We start from the raw sequence: 27,963 nt of genomic DNA on the forward strand, positions 1-27,963 counted from the left end.
TTTTTTTTTTTTTCTTCTAAATATATATTTGCAGAGAACTGAGAAAGAAAAATCTGCCTAGGAGTCCTTTTCCTCTCTCCTCGCCTAAACTTCCCTACCATAGCCAGACTTTCCCTTACTAAAATACTACAATCTTCAGAAATAAAGAACTCAAGACTGCCTGGGATGCTGACAAAATCTTTTTTGCTCTCAGAATAATATTTCATGTTTAATATGAAATGTGAATGTTTATTATTCCAAGACAACAACTGAAGGAGCAATAAATAACTGTGTGCCCTGTCCAGAATTCAAGAATCTACCTTGAAAATCAGCATGTATTTGAACCATCCTTCTCTCTTCACACAGTATCATTCTGATATGCTTTTGCTGATAACCCTCCATGTCTATCTGGGACAAAAACTGTTTTTGAAGCACCTGTTACCATACTGCAATGTTTCTAGTCACAAGAAAAGAAAAAGTTTTCTTCCCACAGAGTAGTGCTGTTCTTACTAAGACAAATCAGATTTGTATCTTCAGTATATAACTGCATCAACATGAGTTACAGCAGGAAATGAATCTCCCAAACGGAGACCATTTCCTATTGGCCAAAGGGAAGAAAAAGGACTAAAACAAGGACTGGAATTTCATATATTCACTGTTGTTGTTCTTTTCATTTTGGTTTTTAAGATGAGGGAGGGCAAGGACAGGACTGATCAAGCAGAATTACACAAACACGATAGAAACATGCCACATAATGTGTATGTATGTGTAAACTATCATATACTTGTACCTATCTATGTATACTATTGTGTGTCTGAGGTAAGGATATTCAAATTCTGACCTCTCTCTCACCTTGACGTCTGTGGGACAAAAACTGGGACAACTCAAGCTCTGCCTTTCAATGCCTGTTTTCAATGCAGTCATTGTTTGCTTCACCTGGCTGGTTTATCTGTGAAAATGCAGACAGCCCGAAGCACAGAGTTCTGGAAAACAAAGAGAGAGATTTCATGTGGAGATAACATCAGTTGCTCTCAGCTTCAGTATTTTAGGCACAACACACTGATTTTCACTGGATGCAAATCCAGGTAAAAGATGCTTTCTCAAGACAATGCCATTTCCTATGCATCAGTTCACTAAATTTGATCTCCTATGGTTACACATGTCAACCAAACATCTGCCTCTGCAGATCCCTTTTTCTGAGTGCATGAGTTACTGATTCCCAGCCAGTTATTGCTCAGTCTCTACAACGCAGGAAACCAAACCCTCTGATTAATACAATTGTGAAAAACTGAGAAAGTCTGTGGTGTGAACCCACCTCTATTTCAGAATTCTAATAGCAACCAAAAAGCTACTGGAAACAAGTCATTTAACCAAATGTTAGAAGACTAAGGACATGTTTTCTGAGACAAATCAGTTTTTGGAGCGTTCTAAGCTGCAATTTACATTCCAGGGTCACTGAGTGCTCCTACCCCATCATTACATAGCTCAGTCCTAACTACTGAGGCCATGCAAACAACACGTCATCTGCAAAAAGTCATATTCACTAAGAAGAGCACTCTGGAGGCAGGCAAAACTTCCTGAGACATGCTTAAGAAATATGAGATAAATCCTGACACAGTCAGGATTATCAAAGTGAGGACAAGGCACAGTCTAATCTGGCAGTCCTCAGCCCTCAGAGGGCTGGAAGACAAGCACCATGGGGTGCTCACCATGGGGGAGGAAGCCTACGGGAGCTATCTTTGATTCTTGAATTTGCTGAAGAAGTTCACTGTAACGCTGCTGACTTAGTTTCATTCCAAGTACCTACCAGCAGCTGAGAAAGGCTGCAGCCTGCAGTCTGTCACTGAGATATGCTGCAAGTTATCTTCGGTATCATTCTCTGCAGAAACTTATGCAAATTTGTGCTTTACACACACCACATTAATAGTCACTTGTCTTGTTAACCATCTGACCCTTTAACCAGGCTACAAACCCTCACGACTCTTATTTGGAGTAATAGCTATAAACGTCCTGTTAGATTCATTTTCAGTAAACCCAGTGGAAGCAGTGCTGTTCTGACTGCCCAGCAATATCAGCACAGCACAGCCCATGCTGGCAATTTGCTAATCAACCTCTCATTGATATTAACTACGTATTGTCTATTAACACCGATTTGGCAAGATTAAACTTCTCAAATATTTTTCTTTGACAGGTCAGTGCGTTTTCTAACAATGGAAAAATTAATTGTATTCATGTTCCTACTATTTAAAGAGAGATTGAGGGAAGTTAAGTTACTTTCCCATTTTAACCCTATTTCTACTTTAACATACAAATTGCAGCGTTGATCCAGCATCTTTAGAATCAATGGGGAAAAAAAGGTATAAGGTACTGAGGTGGGAGAGTATGATGTCTGGAAGAACAAAATTCAGCCGACCTCAAGAGAGACAACATGGTGTTTCTGGATCCCAGTTTCTGAACTGCTGACTCTCAGGTTCAATCAGCAGCAGGCACGGCTCAGCCAGAGCGCTCTGCACAAGTGCCCGGAGACACCGGCGCTTTCAAAGGGAGCTTCTGTTCGGGATATAATTCAGAAGATATTTTCCTTTGATACAGAAAGGCTGTCTTCGCAGACACCTTCCTGGCTCCTGGAGATTACAGCTACAGGAAGACAGAAACCAGAAAAGCACAGGATACGTTTGCTAAGGATCATAACTTCGAGCACTTTGATGATTCTCACATGCTGAAAGCCCACAGAACTGTAGCTTAGGCCCGGGTAGCAATAGCAGCCGATACTGCCCACGTCCTTGCGTGTCCAACAGAAACAAACGCAGAACCGGTTGCACAGTGGAATTTTCTGAAGCCGTGACGTTCGCACTGTGAACACGGCACATTTTTGCACTTCTGGGGCTGACTCTACAGAAACTTCCCAGACTCGGAGCCGAGCCCCGTCCGTCCCTGGGCAGCCATCCCCGGCGTCCCGGCCCTGGGACGTTCCCGGGCTCACCCGCGGAGCGGTGCCGGGGAGCCGAGGTCGCCCCTCCCCGAGGCAGACACCCGCAGCGAGGCCACCAGCGGCCCTGAGGACACGGGTGGGGGCCACGCGGGGCACCGATCTGGCGCGGGCCGGGGAGGAGCCTCACGGCCGTCATCCTCCGCCCGCACCTCGCTCGGTCGCGCCGGGGCCGCTCGGCAGCGGACCCCAACTTCTACTCGGGTCGCCGCGCGGGACCACCCATCCCGGAGCGGCACAGGGCGGGGCGGCCGCTCCCCGCCCGCCAGAGGTGGAGCCGCGGGGCGGGCGCCGACATTTCCCGTAGGGTCGCGGCTCCGCACAGCATTACCGCGGAGGACGGTTTCCTTGCGCGGAGATGACGGACGCTCTGCCGGCCCGCGGCTGCCCGGAGGAGGACGGCTACTTTCGGAAGGTGAGCGGCGGGCTCAGATCCCGGCTCCCGATCTGTGGCGGCTCCGTCGCCCCCGGGCCGGGTTCGCGCGCATCCCCTCACGAGGAGCCCGGGACCGCGGCTTTTCTGTCCTTTCCTTGCCGCGCCTCGCTCCGTCTCCTCGCTCGCTCGCTCTCTAGTAATCGCCCTGTGTCCCTGTCGGAAGTTTACTCGAGTGAGGCGGCGGAGTTAACAGGCTCGTTAGGAAACCTTTCATAAACATCTGCCCTGGATACTTCTCAGACGACGTGGGCGGCTTGTGCCGTGCCCGGGCTCTCCCGGTACAGCGGCAATTACCGCTCGGCGCTGCCCGGGGCGCACCCGAACGGTACCGGCAGCTGGGGGAGGGGGGGGGGGCAGTGCCGCCGGTGCGCGAGCGAGCTCAGGTGAAGCTTCACGTCTCACCCGGTTTCTTAATCTGAGTAATGCTATAGTAGCTATAGTATCGGGTGAGTAATCGCGTAGCAGTCCTCAGCAGGGAGTCGCGAAGTATGGCAAAGTTGTAATCACTCGGAGTTCTCCCAGCCGTGCTCTGTAGCAGCGGGTGCTGCGGGCTGCCGCTGTACTTGAGGTGTTAGCAGAGCCGGACGAGCTTAGACAAAGTCAAACTGAAGTTATATACGATTGTCCGTTTCTCTTATTTACCCTTGTTGCTGGGGGCCGGCTGGAGCCTGACGGTCAAGCTGTGCGCTGCAAGGTGCAGGAGGAGCACGCTGCCCGCAGGACGGGGTCCTTTCTGGTTGCAGCGTTACACATTAGGAGTAAGGTCACATAAACAGCATCAGATCCAAGCAAACTCCATGTGCTGAAAAGGCAGGAAGCTTTTCCAGTATGAAAATGCTCAGAAATAAGGCCTAAATGGATGGAAATGTTAAAAACCTGGATGAGCTGCACTGGTGCATTTTTCACTCAGGAGATCTTCAAAAGGCTCATCCAGCTCTTACGTACCATAATACAGTTCTAAATTTCAGATCAGGTTAAAAGCTGAAAGCCTTCTGTCCCCAGAAGTTAAATGCAAACAGAAAACCAGTATTCCTTGTTACACATTAGTTGAATGGTCTCAAAGATCAGAGTTTTCATTCGAAGTTGATTCAGGAGAAGAAAACAAGCAAACAAAAAGAAAAACCTGGAATCCAAAACAGATTCACCCTGTGAACCCAAAGCTCTACTCTGGATAGAATATCCTTTCTTTGGCCCTTACCTGTTCATATGAATGGTATGCTGGATGGCTTCGTGTAGCAAACTGGTTATTGAACCAGTCACGCGTGTCCGTGGGCTCCCCCCACCTCTCCAGAGTCCCTCTGCATTGTTTTCTGTGCCCTTAAAAAAAACAAACAAAAAAAACCCCAAAAAACAACAAACAGCACTTCTAATTCTGTAGGGGAATCTGAAGGTTGTTGTACTTGTTCTGCTGGTAAACACACACATCAATTTCCAAAGCCACTGCATGTGTTTTGAGATTTAAAAAAAAATACTTTTTAGTTGACCTTTTTGTTGTATAAGATCCAGAGTAAGGTGAAAATACTTCTTTGTGTTAGGACTGGTCATAAAAGGTCTCCCAAACATTCTGTATGCAATGAGGTTGTCTTCTATACTGCAGAAGGCTATTATCAATATTAAGATCTCAGTATATACATAAAATGGAGTGGTTCTTACAAAATTCATTTGTTTTAGACTTTTGGTATGTTCTCACGATAAGTGAATTGGTGTGGGAAGTTTGCTCAAAGCTGATAATAGTGCCCTTTTGTAGTCTTAAATACAGCATACCAGACAATAACCCTCACTGTACCTGAGATGGAGTATGCAAAAGGTTTAGGAAGTAAGTCTTAATTTTTCTCTTTGGGGAGGAGGCTCTGTAAAACCGTGGCTAGCTTTGCGTAAAGGGCAACAGGCAGAAATGGTGAAACACAATCCTGTTTCCTTCTTTCAGTACTGTTGCCACACTAGGAAGTTAGGCTTGCTGTGACTGCCAAGTCAGTCCCAGATGGAGTAGGTGGCAGCTTCTGCTTGCAGCCCAGCCCTCGGGCTCTCCTGTATTCATTCCCAGCTACAGCAGCAGCAGCTCTGTAGGGACCTCTTACCCCACTTCTGTCTGTGTCCATGCTCTCCTTTCTCCTCATGGCAAAGGCCCTTCATCTTTGTATATGCAAATTGTGATTTCCCTTAAACTAATAACTAACTTCCTTTGAGCTGGTTCTGAAGATCACCTCCCCTTTTGCTTTTATAATACCTAGTTTTAAAATTATTAGGCAAATATACAGGGTTATACAGAGCTCTGTCAGTATTGACATTATTCCCTTTTCCTTGCACCTTCCCTGAGCAAAGGGAGCCTCTTCAGCTATTTTATTAGCCACAACTAAACTTGTGGGAGGGATTTTAGGCTGAAGAGAAATAAATCCTGCTGTTGCTCTGAAAAGGACATGGCAAGGTGGAAGGGGCACACTACTCAGGCTTTCCATTGAAAAGGAGGTGGAGTCTTTATCTGGAAGTTTGTTTTTTTTGTTTGTTTCTGAGAATATAAAGCCTAAGGGAACTGGTTCTACTATTGTTCTTTTTATCTCTGCCATCACATGTTTGTAATTCAGTATACCCTGTGGTACAGTATCGGGGCAGACTGTACCTGTAGTTCTGGGTGGTGCATGTGCTCCTGGATGACCGGTCTTGTGCCACCACCTTCTCTGCATGGAGTTCCACATTCTTACCTTGGCTCTGTGAGCCTGTGAATCAGCTATGTTCATGCCATTCTCTATCCAGATCCACTCCTTGGCATTCTTCCTAGGAGAGGATCTACAACCAGTAGGAAATACTGACAAAAGTAACGATAAGAGCAGATAACTTGTTTTAAAAGCCACTCACAGGATCCAAAACATGGGTGGTGATCTCTTAGGGAGTTTCATCAGCTCTAGAACATTATTTGGTGAATAGAAGCAGTGTAAGGAAGAGATTTCTAGCAAGCTTTTTAGAGTATAACTTTCCTATCTCAGTTGACTGCACTATAACGCCTTACACAGATTATAACTTCAGGTTTCTTAATTAGGCAGGTGCAATAGAAGAGAAAGGCTATATTTATTTTCAAGCTTACCTCTTTTGTAGGTCTCCAGACACACGCTGGTACAGCACTAAGCATCCTATCCAGTCTGATTATTTTGGAAAGCAGTATACTGTGTTGTGTACAGGCAGAGCAGTTGGACAGCTAGCTTGAAGAATCTTTAGACTCAAGTCAGTTGAGTGAAGGTAATTGCTTTCTTTTCCCTTTCTGAATGTCTGGAGACAAGAAAATTGTCATGTAGTCCAAGCTGATGATTCAGAAGAGTATATAGTAGTCCTTTCTGCCAGGATGAAAAGGCTAAAAACAGAACACAAGCATCTCTGTAAATAGAGTAGCAGACTGAAAATAATGATGATAGTAGGTATGATAGGCTTGTGAATCAGCACTTCCCTAATTAATCGTCTCTCTCCTTAGCTTTTGGGCTTTCCTGTGTAGGATCTGCCCCCTGCCCTGCTGTGATTTATGGATCTTTTTAGCAACCTGCTACACCTGTGCTTCCACTGGGCCTTAGCTAACATGGATGGTTTTGGTCATTAGTAGCCAGGCAACAATCAACATCAGCATTGACATAGCAATATTTATTTGCCTGTTTGTTCTTTCTCTGCTTGTCTAGCAGGGCCAGAAACAACATCGAGGTGATTCACACCCCACATCATGCTGTGCTCTATCCACTCATTATATACAAATTAAAAATAAATAAAGCTGAAAGTAAGCCTTCATGAGAAACTAGGAAGCATTTGGAACTTGGTTTGTCAAGGCACAGGCTTCTCTGATCCAATATGAATTTTGATTGGTGAGTAGTGTGACAAGACATTATTGTATAGAAAATGTTTGGAACAATACAATTATTATGAAAATTTATTATTAGTCTTTGGACACTTAGAACTGTACAGTATCTGCTTATGGAACTACTAGGCCAGGCTGTGGAATACCAGTTCTTCCTTATCCCTCTCCTCCTTATTTTAAGCACAGATTAAAAACATCTACTGTTGAAAGGTTTGTGGTATGTACCTAAAATTTCAGCATTGAACTAACAGAATCTGTCAAAGAGAAACCTCAAATTGCAGTAGTAGAAGGGTAAGGAAATGATCATTTAGAATCTTTTCAGAGTCCTACGAGTGTAAATCATGGCATTTACCATGACTTCTATCACAGCCAAGGAATTTACCTGTGTAAGCTGAGTACACGTTTAAATGTCTGGAGGCAATGGCCATTTGCATGCTCTGTGGGGTACAAGCAGCACAGGTTGCACTGGCTGGGAAGGAATGTTTTATTTTAGGTAAGAAGGCACACCCAGTTTCAACTCTGTGTCACCTTAAGTGTGTGGCTTGTCTAAAAGTTCAAACCATTGCCTCATAAGTCATATAAGTCAGATGCTTCCTGCGATTGCTCATTGTTAGGCAGACAGTCAGGATTTTTGTGTGCATTGCAGCTTAATTTCTGTAGTTAAACATGCACCTATTTTGAAGAAAAATCTCCCAGGCATTAAAGCCAAATACAACTGCTCCTCTGTTTGGGACCTATACTCTTGGCAGCTTTCTCCCTTCTGTGGTAGGCCACTTCTAAGCTTGGATAAACAAAAAAATATTGCTTGCATGCCTTAGACTGGGGATTTGAAGGCTCTATCAGGTGGGAGATAGAGGTGAGGTGCTGTCCACTGACAGCTAACCAGCAGTGTCTGGCTACAGGCTTGCCTAGCTATCCTCTTTGTGTCTATAGAATAAAATCTCCCCCAAATCCCATGAGTGCCACTGAGCCCACCAGCCACCCTGTAGCTCTGCTTCATCCCCCACTGCGCCTGGTCTGAGAGGCAGCAAGTTGCAGTGAGATCCCAGAGGCATTCATTATGCACCTGTCTGCCAAATAAGCACGTGTGGGGTAATGTTTATAGGGTTAAAAGTACAAGGTGGGATATCCAGCCTCCTAAGCTCAGGCATTAATTCTAACAAGAGATGAGCAGGAATCCCATTGGAATTTGTCTGCGTGCTCCGTTAATTAGTCAGAGGGTTGCTATGAAATGTGCACGGGGCCTGCACAGGCCAGCCTTCATCAGGAGATGGGTCTTTATTTTTCTCATAGCGGTGTCTGTTTCTTCTGAACATCTATCTACCAGGGTACACATGTAACCTATGGTAAGAAACAGCAGTGCAGGGCTTGCTTCTGGTAAGGAAGCATTAAAAACACACCAGCTTCCTGATACTGCAATTCAGCCAAGCAGGAAGAAATCAAGTAACTAGCTAATTGAACTGCAGGTTTTAAAGAGACTGTTTTTTTTTTTCAGAGGCTAAGAACTGTTACACTCAAACACTTCAAACAAACACACCTCTCCATAAAATGCAGCTGTGCTCTGAGGGGAGAAAGGCTCTAAAGCTGATAGGAGGGTTCAGTTTGAAATGTCTTTACAGGAGGTATATTTACTCCTTTTTTTTCTCTCAAAACATGCATTGAAAACTTCAGTCATACTTTCTTTGTTGCTTTTGTGACTTCATTACTAATATGTCATTTTGCTAATGAACTGATAACACTGATAGTGTGTAGATGAGGGTAAAACCCCCTTCAGTTTCCCAAGTCATCTTGTGTCTGCACAAGATGTAAGTAAGTAAACAGATACAAGAAATAAACAGTAATTAAATTAAACGTCTCTCACCCTGTTGACTAGAAGTGAAGCAGTAGGTGTGGAAACTGCTGCGAAGTTTGGCTACCAGCTATTCTAATGTACTGAAAATCAGTGTTCTTGGGAATGACCGTACATGAGAAGCCTACAAATGTGGGCTGAGAAAGGACCTCTGATGTGGAGGAAGACAAAATGAGTCTTTTACTAAGACCTCTCATAAATGACTTGTAAGCATGCAGAGGTCGTGCTTTACACAAAGAGGAATCTTCTCCAGATTGTGTTTCCCTTAACGTTTCTTGCTGATGTTGGTTATTTTCAGTGCTCTCTCTGCATCCTTCTACCTCTCAGTATTCTGGCAGCCTGTACAAGGAAGAGTTGAATTCTGAACATGAACACGAACTAGCTGAGCATCCCCATTTGCTATACAGGGGATCTAAAAAGCAGTTTTCCAGGAGGTGCAAATGCAAGTCCTTGAAGCAGGTGAGAGATACCTGCAGCAGGAAAGTCTATTCTGAAAACATTCTTCTGTCTGAACAAAGCCTTTCAGAAGTGAAGCACTTCAGGCACTCTGGGGGTGATCCAGATACCTTGGTCTGTCAGTGCCTTCTCTCACACAGTGATTAGTGGCTGCTGCTGAAATGAAGAGAAACATCTCTGCTGCTTTTGTTCTTTGCAGAGTTTAAGGTTGCTGCAGATTTGCTCTCAGTATTCACCTGGAGCATGTTTGATTTCTGGACTGGACCTTGATCTAATGTCCATGGAAATAAATAAACACTTCTGCTGAGCTTTGTTGGCTTGAGAATGGGGCAGGTGATCTTCCTGAAAAAGTTCCCATAAGTAGAGCTGCAAAGGATTGGAATGACGTCAGGAAAACCATGCATGCAGAAAGGGCAGGGAGTTCTAGGGAGGAGCTGCAGCCCTGGAGAGAAAATGGAGAGTGGGCAGGGGGATGACACATGCAGGAAGGGCGCTTGGACTAAGTGGTTTGGGAAAGAAGTTGGAAGAAGGCATCCCAGGGGTATAGAGATGGAAAGCCCAAGAATAAAGTGTGCAAACTAAATACAAAAAGCAAGATAATATCACTGGCAAGCTTCAAGTGAAAAATTGCATGGATAATGTGGAAAGGGAGAGACTTTGAACATCAGAAAGGCTGTACAATGTAAAGTGAAAAAGCAAAATTGGAAGAATGGTGGCAGCCCAGGACAAGATGCAGGCTAAGAGCAGAAAGCAATCTGTATGTGCGAGGCCATGTTATACTTGTGAGTATGCCTTGCTTTTGCCTCTGAGTATAAATGTGTGAAAGGGCATAAAGTATTTTGTACTTCAATGACTACTTTTCATCTGATGTGAACGAACAAAATTGCTAAATATGCATGTACTCTCCGGTAAAAGTTCATCTTCTTTGTGTTCTGTTTGCTGCCAATGCTTTTTCATCAAAGGGAGTATGTAGCCCACATCCAAGTTTTGGGCTTCTGCTGTAATTGGTGCCTCATTGTACAAACACTTCTATGATGAGAGTAATTTAATGTGACATGTTTTTGTCAAATTATCTGGCACATGGTGCTTCAGGAAGTGTTTACACAAGCTTCGTGTCATTTTACCTATTTATTACAAACTTTTAAATCTAGGGATTTAAAGCTAACTGAATTAGGCTATGGGATTTATCAGATAATCCAGTGTATGCAAGTTTACTTCTCTATTGCCAGGTTAGTTGGCCTTCACCTGCCAACCCAAATAAAAACGTCATGGTTAGAACTTTGTGTTCTATTTAAATACTTGTTTTTGATGTGCTGGTATGTTATTGCCTGACCACTCATAATTAGAGCTCGTTGAGAAACTTTTCCATGCTATTGTGTCTCAACCAAATATTTTCAGTCAACATGTAAGAGGGAGATCCCAAACTGTGCATCATCTAGTGGCTGGAGTACTTGTGGAAAGACTTGTATCAGATGGATTTGAGCTTCCTGAGGGTCTAAGGCAAGATCCAGCAGGACCCAGCTAAACTTCTTAACAGCACCCAGCAAGGCCACTCAAAAGGGCATGCTTCATTTTAGGGTAAACCTTAAGATAGAGGGGAGCTTATCTGCTTCAGAATCAGTAGTTAAGGCTGTGGGGGTGTGCTGGTTGGCTTTAAATGAACATTTAAAAAAAGGGAGGTGGGGGCAGAGGCAAAGGAAAAAAAATGTGGAATTTGAGTTCTGTGTATAAAAACAAAAAAGGTGTTAAGATTGTGTTTCTCCTGGGAATAACAGAAGTCAGACAGATACACAGTCCTATATGTGTGTAACAGCTTTATCTTATCAGTGCTCTCTGGAATACAATGGCTCAGTTCTCCTCGTGTCTGCGTGCAGTACCTTCCTTCTACTCTTATGTAGGTCTGCACGTACACAGAAGTATTCTTGTGGATTCTGGATTTAATGCTTTACTTTTTAAGGGCTTAGTTTGCTTATCCGAAGGTGTAATTATCATCTTTCCCTGTCCAGGTCTGTTGTTCCTTTATCCCACATTATTCCGTCTTTTTCTTTCTTTTTTTTTTTTTTTAAATTGAGGCAGCCTGAAGTAATCCTTGTTTCTCCAGTAAGTGATAAGAAAAACTAATGGGCAGATAAATCATTACATTTGGCACTGTGATAATATACAGATGAAATGTCGTACAGAGTTTATTCATATTTCACATTTTTGGTGCAGTATGCAAAAGTGATGCTGTGTTAGGGCAGGGCAGACAAAGATCTGAGAGCATTTCCTGGATCTGAAGAAGACTTCTGCAGATAAACAGTACTATGCCAAAAATGAGTTAAGATATAAAGAAAGGAAGTGGGGAAGAGAGGGGTGGGCATTGTACTGTATGTCTGAGCACCAGAAGCAACAAGAGAAGAGATCCTTTCAAAAGTCTCTAAATCTCTGGTGCCACAGATCCTGCTTTCTGATAGAGTTGTATTTCTAGGCTTTATCTCCCAGTGTGAAACTCAGGTATTTTGCAAAGATGAAGCAGAAGCATTAGTAAAATTTATTGCCTTGCCAGACAGCTGTTTTACAAAACCCTTAGGAGCTTAGTAGTGTGCTGTCAAATTCAGTTGTAACTGGACAATAGCTTCAAAGGATCTTCAGGAGAGAACAGACCGGCTCAGATGTGCATAAGCTCTAAACCAAATACTTTCAGCCTTGATTTTGTCAGTGTCAGATGCTTTGGTCATGGCCTTTCTTCTGGTTTTAATAACCAAGTGTGAGAAAGGAAACACTGTCCAAACGGTCATTTGTCATTGTTGTCAACGTAGTAACTGGTATTTATACAGTACCTGTGCCAATGGAGTTAATTCCAATGTAATGTTACTTATTTTTCAGAATCGTGTAACAATAAAAATTGTTTCTTTAATTCTAGGGATGTAATCCTCTTGCAGAGACTGGTCGAAGCAAACTACAAAATCAAAGAGCTGTCCTAAACCAACAGATCTTGAGAGCAGTAAGAATGAGAGCTGGTGCTGAAAATCTTCTACGGTATGTGCCATCGCTTCCTAGTCCTCTAGCCTGAGCAGCAGCAGGATGCTTTTGTGGGGAAAGAGGGGAGGCTTAAACCATTCCTGCTGGATGCTTTGTGGATCACCCTGCTTCAGCTCTGTCATTACCTGCTGTAAAGTGCACTTCCAAAGCTGTGCTGTTGTAGCAAGTGGCTGCAGGTTAGACTTGCTCTAAGTCTGTCTTGCTCTGTTTGATCAACTTTATTGCTAGTAATAATGCCAGGTGAACCATGTTGAGGGCAGTGCAGCCATAGTGCAGGTGTTTACCTGGATAGAACATCGGGGTTTCTGAGGGAGATACCAGAATCCTTCCCGTGGAGGCTGGTGAGCTCGACCAAACACAGAGCCTTAAAAATACTGTAATTAAACTGCTGCTAGCATCAAAGCTCACCCAGTTATCTACGTGCTGCTCAAGATCCTTTCTGTTCTGTATTTATATCCAGTGTGCAGGCAGCAGACTTAAACCCTGCTCCGTTTAAGCAACCTTAGGAACACAATAGAAATTGAAAACTTTCAGATAATGCAATTTATAATATGAAGTACAAGGTTAGGATTTATCCTTGGGATTCTCAGTTCTTTACCAAGATACTCTGCAAAAGTGGAGGATGTGCCATGAGGAGCCTAAAGTATCAAGGTTGTTATAAATATTTGTGAGGGTAAATTTTAACTTCAAGGTAAATATAAAATGCTGCAAATTTAAAGCAAGTTTTTTTTGTTGTCTGTTGATTTGAACTGTCTAATAAAGGCTGCAAGGCCCTTTAACTCCAGCTCACACCTGTGCTCATTGGTAATAGTTTAAGTCTCTTGTAAACAGTAATGCTCCATGGAGAATCAGGTTAGAAGTACGGATATAATGTCCTGAAATATGTAAATAATAGCACAGAAATGCTGTGGAGCTGTGCTGGTTTCCTCTGTGCTAGTGGTCCTACAAGTTGGAATGTAAATATATGGATGGTAAAGGAACAAGAAATCCTATTTGCTTAAGAAAATATATTACAGAGAAAATTATATTGTATAAAAAGAAATATATATATCTTCCTATCTGTACACTTGGTAGTAACATTATGTAATAACAACTTCCCCATAAAACAGTTTACTTTCATTCCTAAGATCTGTAATCTCAGCAGATTGTTACTCAGTTAATAAAGTGGGTGAGTCTCTTTGGAAAAAATATTTCGGAATAAGATAGAGGTTATTAAAAAAAATAATATTGTTGATTAATGAAAAAAATACTATCTCATGAAAAAATTAGGACGTGACAAACCTTCTAGGTGCCTGCATGCTGTTATCTGGAAATATCGTTCTTTCTTGAAAGAAATGCTCATAAATTCTGAAACATGAGGTCTTGTGTCATCTCTAAGGGGATTAAAAAAAATCTTAAAAATGCTGAGAATGCTAGCAAGGGGGTCAGCTAAGCTTATGTACAAAACCCGTTCCTCAGCAATAAAAAACGATGCCTCTCTCTTTCTGCAGGGCTACCACCAACAACAAAGTACGAGAACAGGTACTACTGGAACTGAGTTTTGTAAACTCAAACCTGCAGATCTTAAAGGAGGAGTTAGAAGGACTTAATATCTCAGTAGAAGTTTATCAAAATGCAGAGTAAGTTTAAAGTTACTAAATTATTAATGGAACCTGTATTTGACACTGAAAATTAAAGCTGTTTCTAGGTGAATCTGAATGCTGGATGATGATTACCTGAAAGAACAGAATACTTGATAGAAAGAGATGGTAAACTTGTTGACTAAGGGTTAGTCTGCATTGTTTGTCTTTCACTTGGGAAAGGTATGTGCCACTAATCCTTAGATACGGAGTTCCTCTGTGAAGTAGATTACTGTAAGAATCGACAGGTCTTGGGGCATTATGGAGAAATACATGGGACCAAGCAGAATTTCCAGTACTTGATTGGCTAACTGGTTCAGTGCATTCCAAAGAAAGCAAACCTATCTGTTCTCAGATGAAGTATCTACAACAATCCTGTTTAACTGAAGGACAAAGAAACAACACTGCTTTGGAGCTCAAAGCAGGCTTGTGATTCTTAAGATGTATGCTTCAGTGGCAGAAAAGCATAAACTAAGACTGAAACACAGATATGTACTGGATGAAGTTGGGATCGAACCGAGATGTTATTCCAACTTTAAGAAGCATCATACATTTCAATACATTCCTCAAACATAAAACTTTGAGGTTATGGATTGTTCACTGCCCGAATACTGCAAGGATTTCTCTGTTGGTTAGATGTTGTACTGCTCCTTGAAATACACTTCCAATATTTGATTAACATTAGCAGCTCAAGATGCAAACTCAAGTGCTTTGTGGAAGGGGGAATAATTTTTGTTCCCTCTTAGCACTTTTCTCAGTCAGGGTTAACTTCTGAATGGATCACAGAGAATCCTGAATGCAGAGGATCTGAACACATTTTCAGTGGGGTACATTTCAACTGAATGCTAACCTGACGCAAAATATCTACATTTCATTGTTCTGAAAAGAAACTCTGTACAAGTTCCTACTGCCCAACCCCATGGCAAACTTTGACAACTCTCTATTTGCCAGAGAAAAGGTTTCTGTTCAAAATTTAACTAGTCTTTATATATGTATGTCAGCACTTTGAGTAGCAATGAAAGTTAGGGCTGTGGGAGCGAGAGACTCCAGCCATGGTACCCCTACTTCCAGCTGAAGAGGATTCAAAGTGTCTGCATTCTCATGTCCTAGGGTAGGTAGAATTGTTGCAGCTGAGCAGTAGTATGACTTTTCTCCTGATTGCACTTCCCAATCTGTTTTGATTTGTTTTATTTTGCCTTTCTATTGCTGCTCCTTCTGAGCTGTAGATGCTTTTTACTTCTCATCCGCTAAATTAATCCACACCCTCCACAGCTGCTCTCGAGCCTTTTAGTAGCAGGTAGCTATTAATAGTTATCCTCTCAATCTTTTGTGCATGCAGTCATCAATGTGAGGTCACACCCACACCACTAGGTTACAGGGTATTGTATTGCACCAGTCGGAAGTGTTGCCTTCCCAGTTGTTGCACACATCTCAGCTAGACTGAGGAACATGACGTCACTTCTTCACTGATCTGGAGAGTCAGGACCACCTCCCTAACTGTCCAGCACCTCCCTGATGCAATCCATGTTGACTCCATGGAAACTTGGAAAACAGAACTTCCTCTGAGAAACAAATGCTGATGTCTACAGGAATTGTGGGTGGCATTAGGATTCATTAAATCAGTAAGTTAGGATTTTGCTTGCATGTCTCACTTCCTTTTGAGGGAAAAAATGTAGACAGAAAGTGTTGTAAAACTGTCTTAAAGTGTTGTGGCTTATTCTAAAAGCCTCATCAGAAATAAAATCATTTGCACTGCCTGCAGTGATGTTTTCCACTGTGTCCTGGAAGCCCTTTCCAAACCAGTGGAGCTGCTTTCTGGATCATGTCATCTACTTCCAGGTCTCTTCCACTTACTCCCATCTCCCCCAGGTAGAATTTTCACCAGTAAGAAAGTGATTTTGCTCTCTTTGGTGATAAGACCATAAATGAATCACACCCATGCCACTTTGTGCTGGTAGTTAAATACTTTGATGATTATACAGCTTGGAGGAAAAAGAAAAATATCAGATAAACTGTGTAATTGCCAGAAACCAATCCATTAAACCTACTGAACAAACTATGCTCCTGGAAGCAATCCTGATCTCACTATTCTGTAACTGGGTGATGTGTTTAGAGGAAAAGCAACATATGCAGTGGAAATAGCTTTCATGATAAAAATGGTACTTTCTTTTTTTTCAGTCATTGATAGTTGTACTGGCTAGTGTTTAATAGTGTGATCCAGTTTTAAGCCCATATTCTCTTGAGGTTAGATTTTAAATGTTACAGTTCTCATCTTTATTGCCCTTAGATATTTTATAGCTTGAGTAGTTTATGACGTTAACACCTCATCTAGAAGCTCAGTACTTCTAGTCTTAGGCCTTTCACTATGGGTATACTCTGTCCCTTTTTTTCCCTGTTAGACATCCATGTTTTCATCTCGAGAAGTGATATGTAGCATGTAAAATACTAAGGATGATTATTTTTAATTACTGTAACTCATCGTGGCAGATTTGTAGCAGTTGTGGAGCTGCTTGCTGGCATTCTAGCTGTCTGTCAACAAATGAAACAAAAGTAATTATTTTATTAATGGACAAATAAAAAACTTACAGAGATCTTTGTATTCTGTTTGTTTTTTCCATAGAGAGACTTTCAGCATTCCCTTGGTACCTCTTGGCCTAAAGGAAACCAAGGAAGTAGACTTTACGCTCCCCCTGAAGGTAAGTTTCTGAGACATACTTCAGAGTAAATCTTAATGGAGTAATTTCCATTTCAAATTTGTTTGAAGAAGTAGTTTATGTGTAATTTTGTTATTGTTGTCCTAGAACTGAGATCCCAACATATTTAAAAGTTACCCAGCCGTTAACTGGGCTGTGGCCTTGCATCTTAATTTATGTTCCTGTGAAAAGAGAACTGGGCATGCAGGAGCTGGTGTACTGAGTGGAGATGATTTTAACATCTGTGCAGTGCTTCACATGTACTAAGCACTACATCCTTTAAGTCAAGCAGATCTCCCTTGCTGAGAAGCTGTTACAGTCTAAACAATGTAGAATAATTTAGGGTAATTTTATTCTCCTCAGCCTGCAGTGGAACTGTGGGACAGTTTGGGATATTTAGATTATCTGTCCTCATTTTCTGACTTAAGTTTTATGTTCTTAGGTTCTTCAAGGGTGAAGCAGGAGGTTAAAGGAGAGCTTTAAGTGTGTGTGATTTTGAGTAGCGTGTGACTGTAGGAAAAGAACAATTTCTTCTTTAGTTTCCCATTCCCATGAGACTACTGATGCCCATAAGGCTACTCTAGATGTAAAAGGAAGTAGTAACAGTGATTGTACTGAGCACAATACCGTGATACTCCAGTTTCAAATAGCTGAGCCAGCTCTGTTGGGAAGCTGTGTTGCAGCATTATCACTGCTTGCTGTGGGCTTTGCCAGCTCTCTGAGCCACCTTCTGCATTTTTGGACTACCATGTATTGCTCAATGCAGAATTTACCTCATGGAAAACTGCCACTCACATAACCACAGAAGTTGCTGCTTTTACATCTGTAGGTTAATTTCCATGGCCAGATGGCTCTACCACTTATGCCATTGCAACTGTGCTAATTTTAGTGGAACTGACAAGAATTTGGCAGTCTCTTTCTGTTAACAAGTTTTTATGGTCGCTTGATTCCCGTGTTATTTTAACTAACAGGGTTCATTTGTCCCTTTCAAAACCATTACGTGCTGTTGTTTTAAAACTCAATGGAGTTGATCTAATAATTTCCTGGTTCCTTTGCACCTTTTCTAGGACTTTATTCTAGAACATTATAGTGAAGACAGTTCAGAGTATGAAGATGAAATAGCAGACCTCATGGATCTGAGACAGGTAAGTTTACTTTTGGCATAATAAGATTTCTTCCATGAGGTCTTTAAATTTAAAGTTGTATATAGTTACTTTTGTATAGGATCAGCGTATGTCACTTCTTTTTATAGCTTACCATATTCCCATAGCCTTCATTTCTGAGATATGGAACATGAATCTCCACCGTCCCACAGCTTTACAATCATGCAATGTCTCCAGTATTATGTGCACAGTCTCTTTGTAGCTTTCATAAAATTCCTGCAATGTCTGTTTAATTAGCTCTGAGACGTGCCAGCAGAACCTCCTCCTTTCCATAAAGGTTACGTGCCACTTCTGTGCAAAAGAAGAGAAGAAAGAAAAGAAAACCTTTTTTGGAGTTCATCCATGTGGCCTTAAGCTTACTGTTCTCACATTCCACGCATTTCTGTGATACACAGAAGTCCAGAGGAAGTAGAGCTTTATTCCTTGGCATTTCAGTATTCATCCTGTAACTCAAGGGAGTACACTTTATTCTACTTTGTTGTATTTAAGGCCTGCCGCACTCCCAGCCGAGATGAAGCTGGCATTGAGATGCTGATAAGCTATTTCCTTCAACTTGGTTTTATAGAAAACAGATTTTTCCCACCTACCAGGCACATGGGAGTGTTATTTACATGGTAAGTGTGGAGTTTGTGTTTGTTTCCATCCCCCTCAGAACACCATTAATCTTTAACTGTTTTCTGTTTAATTTAAAACATTTCTGTGTCTCTCCCCACCTCATCCCACTGTCACCAATGCTTGATTTTGCTTTTAATATTAAATGTAAACCTGACTCCAGCATAGCCCTTTGCCCTTCTCATGCTGTGTTAAATTATGATTTGGGCTACAGGTTTTCACAAGGGAAAAAGAACGTAATTTTGGACAACTGCAGATGTTTTCCTCAACTCTGAACTTTGTTGCATGAAGCAGATGGGGTCAGACTTTCCTTCAGTTTGTTGGGTATTTGGGCCAGGAATGAAGAGGGACTAACTTCATTATAGGGGAGCATTTGCTAAATGTTTACTACATTTATGAACAAGGATGGGCTCCTGAATTCAGAATTTTTATTTTTTTTGATTGCAAAAAGGGGATAAGTACCATGCAGCTGAGAAGAACCATTAAATTCCCAGTCCAACTGCAAAAAGGAACTATAAAACACTTGCAATATAGGGTCTGACCATGTCAGTAGTCAATCTATGCCAACATTTAATAGTGTTTGCCTAATAAAAATTACGACAATGTGGTGACCACATAGGAATGCTTCCCCAGCATGCTCTCAGTCCCTCAAAAGTTTTATAGGTACTTCATAATGTGTTTCTGGGGGCACTGCTTAAAAACCTTCTGAAAGCTAAGGCTCAAATCCAGTCTCTGTTTTGCTGGAGTCACGGATTGTCCTCAGAAAACATAATGGTATTTCTGGTCACTTTTTCTTTTCACTGAAGTTACTAAGAATTACACTGTTGAAGTATCTGTAGTTCAATGTACTCTGTTCATCTTAACATATATTCTCATCATTTTTCCAAAGGTATGATTCCTTCACAGGTGTTCCTGTGTGTCAGCAAAATCTGCTGCTGGAAAAAGCTAGTATTTTATTCAATATTGGAGCCCTCTACACCCAGATTGGAACAAGATGCAATCGTCAGGCCCAGACTGGACTTGAAAATGCTGTTGATGCTTTTCAGAGAGCTGCAGGTACAGATACATAAAAATTACAAAGAACTGTATACAAATGTTGCTGACCTCAGCCTGACTTCCTGCAGATTTCTGCATTTCCCACTGACTTTCTTACACGAAAAAAGATGCAACAGGGAGATTTTGGAAGCCTAGCAGAGGATTGAGATAAAGCTTTAATTCAAAACCTGGAAATGCAGTTCAAACATGCTGATAAAGACAATGAGTGCTGTGGTTAATCATTAGTGAGCTGTAGTTCAAAGGTCTGAGCAATAGCCCTAACGCCGTTTCGTTTTGCTCATTCTTTGTTTCATGTGTATAGCTGTTGTAACCTCAGTGATATTACACTGCACAAGAAAGAGTTTTAAGGGAAGATAAAAGGCTTAGAAGCTAATTTTTCATATGGTCCCTTCATAATTAATCGTGCTGCATTGTCTGGTGAAACTTGCACAGAATTTATCCTCAACAAAGCTTTCAGTGTGTATAAGCTCCTGTGTGAGCAGAACTATGTTGAGAACCAAAAAGAAGTTTTTTTTCCTGTACTTCCAGTTACGTTCAGTTGGGCATTTAATCAGTACATGGCTGTGCCCGGCAAGAGGTGTCCATAGCTCAGAACTGTGTAAGGATGTATCAGATAAAAGATGCAAATATCACACAGAAATTGAAAAATACCAGAAAGTGGTAGTAGAAAACACACTGCAACATGGCAGAACACAGAAGTAATGGTAAGATGTAAAATTACAAAGGTGGGACACTTAGAAAGCAAAGGCCTTATCATTACACCATTATACCTGTGTAGTATTATCAGCAATTAGTGGGCCAGTAGAATCACTAGAACAGCTGGATGACGTGCATGCTGAACTTACACTTTCATTCATGAAACTGTTACTTAAACACTAACTGCAGTGCAAATATTGTTTTTAATTTGATAAATGATAAGAATGATTGGGATGTTGGTGGAACCTAACATCCAGAGCAGAATGTAATTTTTCCCAGTTAAATATACTGTTCTAGTTTATTTACAGGGGTGGAACTGAGCTTTTACTGAGGTACACCATGAATTTAGCAGCATCTACAAAGGACACTCATAATTAATAAGCTTGTATATGTTTTTCTCCCACCGCTGAAAGGTTCTGCTACTTACACTTGTGCAGATGTATTTTGTTTCTTGTCCTAAATGAGTCTGGCCTACAGTTCCCATATAAAAATAGCATTCAGTTTAGCATGGCTTTATGGTCAGTCATAAGAATTGTTAGAAGCAAATTTGAAGGTACCACCCTTGGAAGCTGTAACTTCTGGTGCTCTCTTGAACTGTAATTTTGAGATCTGTGCATTTTATGGGAAGGCAAATCAAAATCAGGAGTTTGCTTTAATTTCTGTGTATACCAAGAATTCCTTCAGATCACTATGGTTCAATATGATGAAGCATGTTTTCATCTTCTTACCACACATGCTAGAACAGCATCAGCTGTTTTTCTCTTTGCAATGCCAACAAAACAATTTTGTCATTTCAGGAGTCCTGAGCTATTTAAAGGAGACCTTTACTCACACACCAAGTTACGACATGAGCCCGGCTATGCTGAACGTACTGGTGAAAATGATGCTTGCTCAGGCTCAAGAGTGTGCTTTTGAGCAGATCAGTCTCCCTGGAATACGCAACGAGTTTTTCACACTAGTGAAAATGACACAGGAAGTTGCCAAGGTAAAATAAGAGACTTCATACTTCATCTTTAAAATAAGTATTTCCACTGCTGAGTTACTAGATAAAGCCTAGAGGAATATTAACAGAATTTGCTAAACCTAAATGTTAACAACCATTACTGAAAACCCAAAGCAGAAGGGACAGCACTCAAGCTATATTGAGAATTGCAACCCTTCAGAAGATGAAAATGTAAATACCTGCAATTATCATTACATTAGAACTGTAAGCTAATTTAAGTTGAATAAAAACATGCTAAAGAGAAGCAAACTTCTCAAAAGACTTTTTAACAAGTGACTCACTATATTGTTCTTTCAAACAGTACAGATCTTGTCCACAGTTCAACGTAGAAAAGGGGAGGGTTGTTTGTGTGGTCCTTCTGTTGAGTGCTGCACACTCAACCTGTCTAATTTCCTGGCAGCTTGAGGTTATGCAAACTTAAGAAGCTAAAGTCCAAAAGAATAACTAATTTGTAACTGGGGGAAGGATGCAGAATCAGACTGGTAGGTGTAAAGCTGTCTTGGGATGTGTATGGAAAATGGAGAGGTGGGCTATGCCTCAGAAGGTAGAATTCATTCTTGAGGTTGTTGACATCAAGATGTGGGTATGCCAACAGATCGGGATACACTTTCTGAGCCACATGTATAATTGGTACCACACTAGCTAACACGGGCAAGGCCTTTCCTACCAACCCTGCAAAGTTACTCTGACTTCTAGAGTTGATAAGTAGCAGAGAAAGATTTTGGGCTTCAATTAAAGCAGCATTTACTGCTCAAAAAGCTATTTCCGTAAAGGATAAGAGGGATCAAGGATAGAAGCCCAGATGTAACTTGACCATACAAACTTAAGGGTAGCTATGACTCCACAGAAGTGAAGTGTGGTTCTGCTGAAGTATTTGACACGTTTGACTCTCTTAGTTGTATTAACGTGATGAGATGTATTTGCAAATTAAATAACTTTATTGTATGACATTCTTGTGGAACTCTGAAGCCATATTGATCAGCTAACGTAGTCTATCTGTCCTTGTACAGAATCAATTCATGTTTTCTTACGAGGGAAAGAAATCAGAGGTGGAATACCATTTTTTCGTAAAACTTTGTTTCAGTCTTTTTTAACAACACTTGCAGCATTATATTTTTCTCCTCTTTGATGGGATGCATGTGAAATTGTCTTAAGGCTGAATATAATAACACTTACTTAAGTAGCTGAGCTCCTAGTAAGTCACATTAACTTCTCGTACTTCAATTCTGTGCTTTATTTTAGGTGGGAGAGGTTTACATGATGGTTAACACTGCGATGACTCAGGAACCAGTCAGAGAGAATATCCCCTATTCGTGGTCTAAACTGGTACAGATAAAGTCAGACCATTACAGAGCTCTGGCGCATTACTTCCTTGCCACCATTCTGTGTGACCATGAACGTAAGAATCACAGCTTTGTTATGTATTCACATAAAGAACACCAACAAGTGCATCAACAATTATAGTTTAATCTATGAATAAGAGCCTGGAACTTCAGGATTTCAGTATGCTATTTTGTGGTCATTTGTTGCTCAGGTATGAACCACGCTTCTTTGTCCTTCACAAAAGGATGGAATATTCAGTAGCTAACATTTGCAGAAACAGAAGAAATGTTATATCCATTGATCCATTACATCAGTTCTTGTGATCCTGTTCCGGCATACAGGCAGTTCTTGCATGCTGATAAAACTTATCAGTATGAGCCCTAAAAGCTTGAAGTTCGCATCAGTATTTATCTGCAAAAATATTTGACCAGATCTGCAAAGAAAGTAGTAACTACTGCACAACAGTAGACCTAAGGAGCTGAGTGTGAAAAGGCGTGCAATGACTCATGTTCTGTATCAATTATTATAGTGCAGTCCAACGATGATGAGGATCAGCAGGAGAAAGCCTTTTCCCAGCTGTACGACTGTGTGCCTGAGGGTCTGATGATTCGCACCATTTTGAAGGACAAAGTGCAGAGAAAACAGCTAGGTAAGTGCCGGTTTTATCCAGCTGATGGAAACTAAAGATGAACATAATCTTGTATTTGTTGCATCTGTGGAAGACAGCTCAGTTTCTAACTTCTTTTCAGGGAAAGCACATTTACGTAAAGCCATTGTTTACCATGAAGAAGCTCTGAGAGTGTGTGGGTTGTGCAAAAAACTTCGAAACATTGAAGTTCTTCAGGAGGTTCTCACAGCTGCACATAAGCGCTCACTTCTCAAATATGCTCAGCAGGAAACAGAAGATGACTTTCTCAGTCTAATCCAGGCTCCAGATATTCTTCGTAAGTATCCACAGCTAGAAACAAAGGTAGCTAACCAAATATCTCACGGTGATCCCTTTTATGGGACTAATGGAATAATCTGTGGATCGTGCTAAGAGATCTAGGAAAGACTTGAAAGAAAAAAGGAGAGGGTAGATGATGGATGTGCCTGAAGGAGGTGAAAAAATTAAGACCAACCAGCAATGGTAGCAGTAATGTGCATTTTTGTCTGTTGTGGCATGAAATATTTACAGCCCTGTAAGAATTTAAGATACACTTCTATCTAGCTTGGAACGCAAGTAAAGTTTATACATCTTAACTAATACTGGAGAGAAAATGAATGTGCTTTTCTTTTTGTTTTAGCTAAAACAGAGCATAAAGTAGAAACAGTTGCTCCTCAGTTTTCCAAGGTGAAAGTTAAAGACTTTTTTCACAGACTGGTATGTAACGTGCTAATGCCCACCAACCTCTCACGTGTATGTTATAAGTGAACGTGAGGCAGTAAAGCACGACGTGCTCACTGCTGTGTTACCTGCAGGGCCCGCTGTCGGTGTTCTCAGCCAAGCAGAGATGGACGGCTCCACGCACCATTCACTTCCACTGTGAAACAGGGGAGCTGGGATTCAGCCTTAAGGGAGGCTCACCAGTACAGATTTATTGTCTTGATCCAGTTTGTCCTGCAGCAGTAAGTAGACTGGTGCAGTATCAGTGCTTTATCTTTAGACTCTAGTGTTACAGTCCTTTAAATGCAGTGTTGGCTTGTTCGTATCAGTGTATGGAGTGTTCACTGAGATCTAGCATGTGGCACTGTAGTTAATTCATACAATCTGAACACATTTTTAGTGCAATATGCACCTTATTGTTAGAGAATCTATATCCCTGACATCACGTTATGCTACAGTACATTTCTTCTGTTGTTTGCACTTGATAGGAAGTCCCAAATATAAAAAAGCAAGTTTGTTATTCCCCATCTAATTTGGAAAACTGGAAAGAATAAAGAAAAGTAGCTATAACAGTAAGGATGAGGGTCAGGATGTACCCGAGGAGAAAGAACACTTTAATGGTTTTTGATATGTTGTTTTGTGAAAGGGAATAATAAAGCAACATACTGAGGTGAGTACAGCCTAGTTATAGCAAAGGCAGAAGCAACACTAAGTACAAAAAAGTTGAAGAAACAGAAATAAAAACTGGAGAAAATGCCTCATGGGGAATGATAAAACAGTAAAAAATGCCACAGATTTAACTTAGGAGAAAAAACCAGAGGATGTGAAACTAGCAGGGCATACCAGAATTGCATGTATCACAGTAACTCCACAAACTTTGTAATTTCTGTACTTGAAATATCTGCATCTCTTTATGCTGGTTATTACTTTTTGTTCCACATGTCTGGCTAGGCTGTGGTTTCATGGCCCCTGTGAGGGAAGTGCCTTCAGGGTAAATAGTGCATGATGACAAGAAACATTTCATGTAGCTTTATAAGTCCAGATATTAACCTGTGCAAATTTTTTTGACAGTCAGTGGGCCTAAAAGAAGGTGATTACGTTGTTTCAGTTGGTGGAGTGGATTGCAAATGGCTTGGAGTGAGTGAGGTGCTGGAAAAGCTCAAAAGCATGGGAGAGCAGCCCATTGAGTTTGAGGTCATCAGTTGCCAGGATACAACAGCATCCATGGTACGTAATGAGGCAATACATTTGTGGATTTGACATGTGAGGCTTTTTTTTTTTCCTGACTTTAGTCCCTGATTAATGTTTATATCACATCGGTATCCCACTGTGCAATAGGTAGCAGGTGTAAATGCGCTATGTTTTAAACGCACCATTTAAAATCAGTAGAACCTTCTTCATGACTTAGTGAGCCAAAGTGCAGTCTGCATGCATGGGAATGGTTTGGGGTTGTGTTTTTTCTTGTTGGCAGCTTTACTTTTGTGCCTCTGTGTTAGTGGAACTACTTGGGTTAAATATGCCCTAGAATTCATATCACAATTAATTTTCCCCTCATTTGTTGCAGAGAAATAAAAAAAAAAAATTATCACCTGTTTGGCATAGGAAGAGCCACAGTGAAATAATGGAGTTCAGGAGAGCATCCAAGTGTGCATGCTCCTTTTCTATTTGCTGTTAGCATAAATGACCTATATATTTTCTGGAGCAATTTATACTTTGTTTTTTAACTTGGTGTATTTTAACTGCCCAGTCAGTTACAAAACTGCTGTAGAAACTTTAGATTAAAGAAATATGATCACAAGGTTAAAAAAATGTTAAGCTCTAAAAACATTATTTGTAATAAGAGAACGTGTAGTTCAGCTAAACCCACTGCTCCGTGCCTCTAGCATTCCCTGGCAAGCTTAGGCACTGAAACACTGTTGCCTTAGAAGTGATCAAGGTGCAGTCACTGCCACTGGATTTCCTTGTTTTAAATTCGTTTTCCTTACTGACTACAAGGAATTGCATACCTGTCATTCCAAGCTGCTGCTGGCCACAAAAGGGCTACCTTACTATCAGGCACAGCTAAGATAAGGCAGAGGGCCGTGCCTTCCAGATAACCTGAAAGAACATGGTACAGTAGTGCCTGTTGTGGTAGCTGCAGTCAGCATGGAGTTTGCTCAGTGCTTATCAAAAACTTTAAAGACTTTCTGGACTCCAAAGACAGCAGAGACTTGAGGGGTTTGTGCAAGAACGTGTGCTCAAGTGTGGTAGCAAGGTTGCTGTGCAGATCACACAGCACTTGCTGGCTTTTAGCATAACTGCAGCACCACTGCTGTGAAGGGACTTGTGAATCCTTTTCATACCCCTTCAGTCTGCAAGGGCTGAGCACAGAAATCCCAGCGCTCTGAAGGGCTTTGTGTTCTGTACTAATTAGCACAGAATGCTTGCTGGAGTCTGCCTTGGAAAATTATTTGCACAGTAATCTTTTGTTGTCTTCAAATCATTGACCCATTTTCAGTGACTGGTGCTTATAATTCTTCTCTCTTTCCTGCAGCATAGTAAGAGTGCCACTTACTCTGTGGGAATGCAGAAGACATACTCCCTAATCTGCTTAGCCATGGAAGAGAACAAGACCTATCAGGCCAAGAAAGCCCCACTCAAACTGCCTTTTCTAAGTTGGGGAACTAAAAACAGACAGAAAGCTGCGAGCACCCTCTGCCTTCCTTCAGCTGTGGCTGCAAGTTCTCCAGTTAAGAAAAAGCTTTCCCCCTTCACACTTCTGGGTACAGAAAGTTCACTGTACTGAACCTTTCCGAAGGAGCTGTTAACAGGAAGTTTTTTCTTTTAAATGTATATAAAATGCATCGATCAACGTTACCTTTATATATACATGTGTTCAACTTCAGACAAGTGCCACTGACTTCACTTACTGTGAAGATCAGAGTTTGGCAGAAGCTCTAAAACGTGAGTCAAGTTTGAAGGTTAGAAGAGAATGGTTTGAGAGATGTAAAAGAGCAGTTTGTAGGTGATGAAGTGGCTTTTGTGGAGATAGGATTCCTCTGGAATTTCAAAATACAGCATCACTGATTTTTATAACTATTACAGATAGTCATTTAACATACAGGAGTCATTTAATACAGACTTGATGCTGCGTGCACAACAGGACACAGTGAAGGATGATTTTGCTGTAAAGATGTAGGGTTCATAATGAGCTGCTTAACACTACAGAATTAGCTTGAAGAGCAAAGGAGAGAGAGAGGAAGCTGTTACTCAGAGAAAACAGCTTCATGCCAAAGGGTGGTCTAACAGTTGCTTTTATGCAGAGTTCTCTGAGAGTATGAGGTACATTGTATGGAATAACTGATATAACTTGGGAAGAGAATGAGAAGGCTCAGAAGTCACACAACCTTTTAAAGGACAGAAGAGTTTGACTCAGCTTTTTTTGATCTAGGTTATATATGCATTATTAAAAACAGGCTTTATTCCAAACTTGAGATTACTTAACCTAGTTACAATATGATCTGTATTTCATTACTCTTGATAAAATTGATAGCTGTGGAACAAATCACAAAACTGACATTTTCTAGTAGATTGATCAAGAATATCTGAGTTGTGGTGACACTTTCAAAACATGAGGAGAAAAGTATTTAGAAGTCACAGTGGGAGACTTTTATCATGCCAGCTAGGAAAACCAATATGAAATCTCCTGCTTGTTGGAACAACTCATCAGTGTGTACTGACAAGGAGACAAAAAACCTCTGACTATTTCTGTTAAATTCTTCTATTTTATGAAATTGAGATTTAATTGGAAGTTGCTAACACTTTAGTGTTAGTTAATGTCGCTGTCTACAGAGTAGATATTTGCTGTTTGATACTCAAAACTTACGGGAA

At 41.2% G+C, this 27,963-nt stretch overlaps 1 protein-coding gene across 1 annotated transcript; it reads left to right on the top strand.

Annotated features, from left to right (window-relative positions):
- Positions 1-3,236: 3,236 nt before the first annotated feature.
- RHPN2 (rhophilin Rho GTPase binding protein 2) lies at positions 3,237-27,171 on the top strand. Its single transcript, XM_065733164.1, has 15 exons — positions 3,237-3,383; positions 12,444-12,559; positions 14,053-14,181; positions 16,802-16,877; positions 17,942-18,019; positions 18,527-18,651; positions 19,539-19,705; positions 21,199-21,386; positions 22,647-22,803; positions 23,257-23,376; positions 23,477-23,671; positions 24,014-24,090; positions 24,189-24,335; positions 25,165-25,320; positions 26,627-27,171. Exons 1-15 carry the CDS (start codon positions 3,327-3,329, stop codon positions 26,876-26,878), a joined length of 2,040 nt encoding a protein of 679 aa, XP_065589236.1. The 5' UTR covers positions 3,237-3,326; the 3' UTR covers positions 26,879-27,171.
- The last annotated feature ends 792 nt before the right edge of the window (positions 27,172-27,963 follow it).

The sequence above is a fragment of the Cyrtonyx montezumae genome, unplaced genomic scaffold (genome assembly GCF_038088225.1).
Source record: "Cyrtonyx montezumae isolate F1298 unplaced genomic scaffold, pur_monq_1.0 scaffold_17, whole genome shotgun sequence".
In the NCBI taxonomy this organism is placed as follows: domain Eukaryota; kingdom Metazoa; phylum Chordata; class Aves; order Galliformes; family Odontophoridae; genus Cyrtonyx; species Cyrtonyx montezumae.

What these genes read in the sequence shown, in the direction of transcription:
- RHPN2 (XM_065733164.1), top strand. Translation starts at nt 3,327, where the DNA reads ATGACGGACGCTCTGCCGGCCCGCGGCTGCCCGGAGGAGGACGGCTAC. An exon ending in GGTGCTGAAAATCTTCTACG is followed by an intron (nt 12,560 to 14,052) that starts GTATGTGCCATC and finishes CTCTTTCTGCAG; the next exon opens with GGCTACCACCAACAACAAAG. An exon ending in AAGACTTTTTTCACAGACTG is followed by an intron (nt 24,091 to 24,188) that starts GTATGTAACGTG and finishes TGTTACCTGCAG; the next exon opens with GGCCCGCTGTCGGTGTTCTC.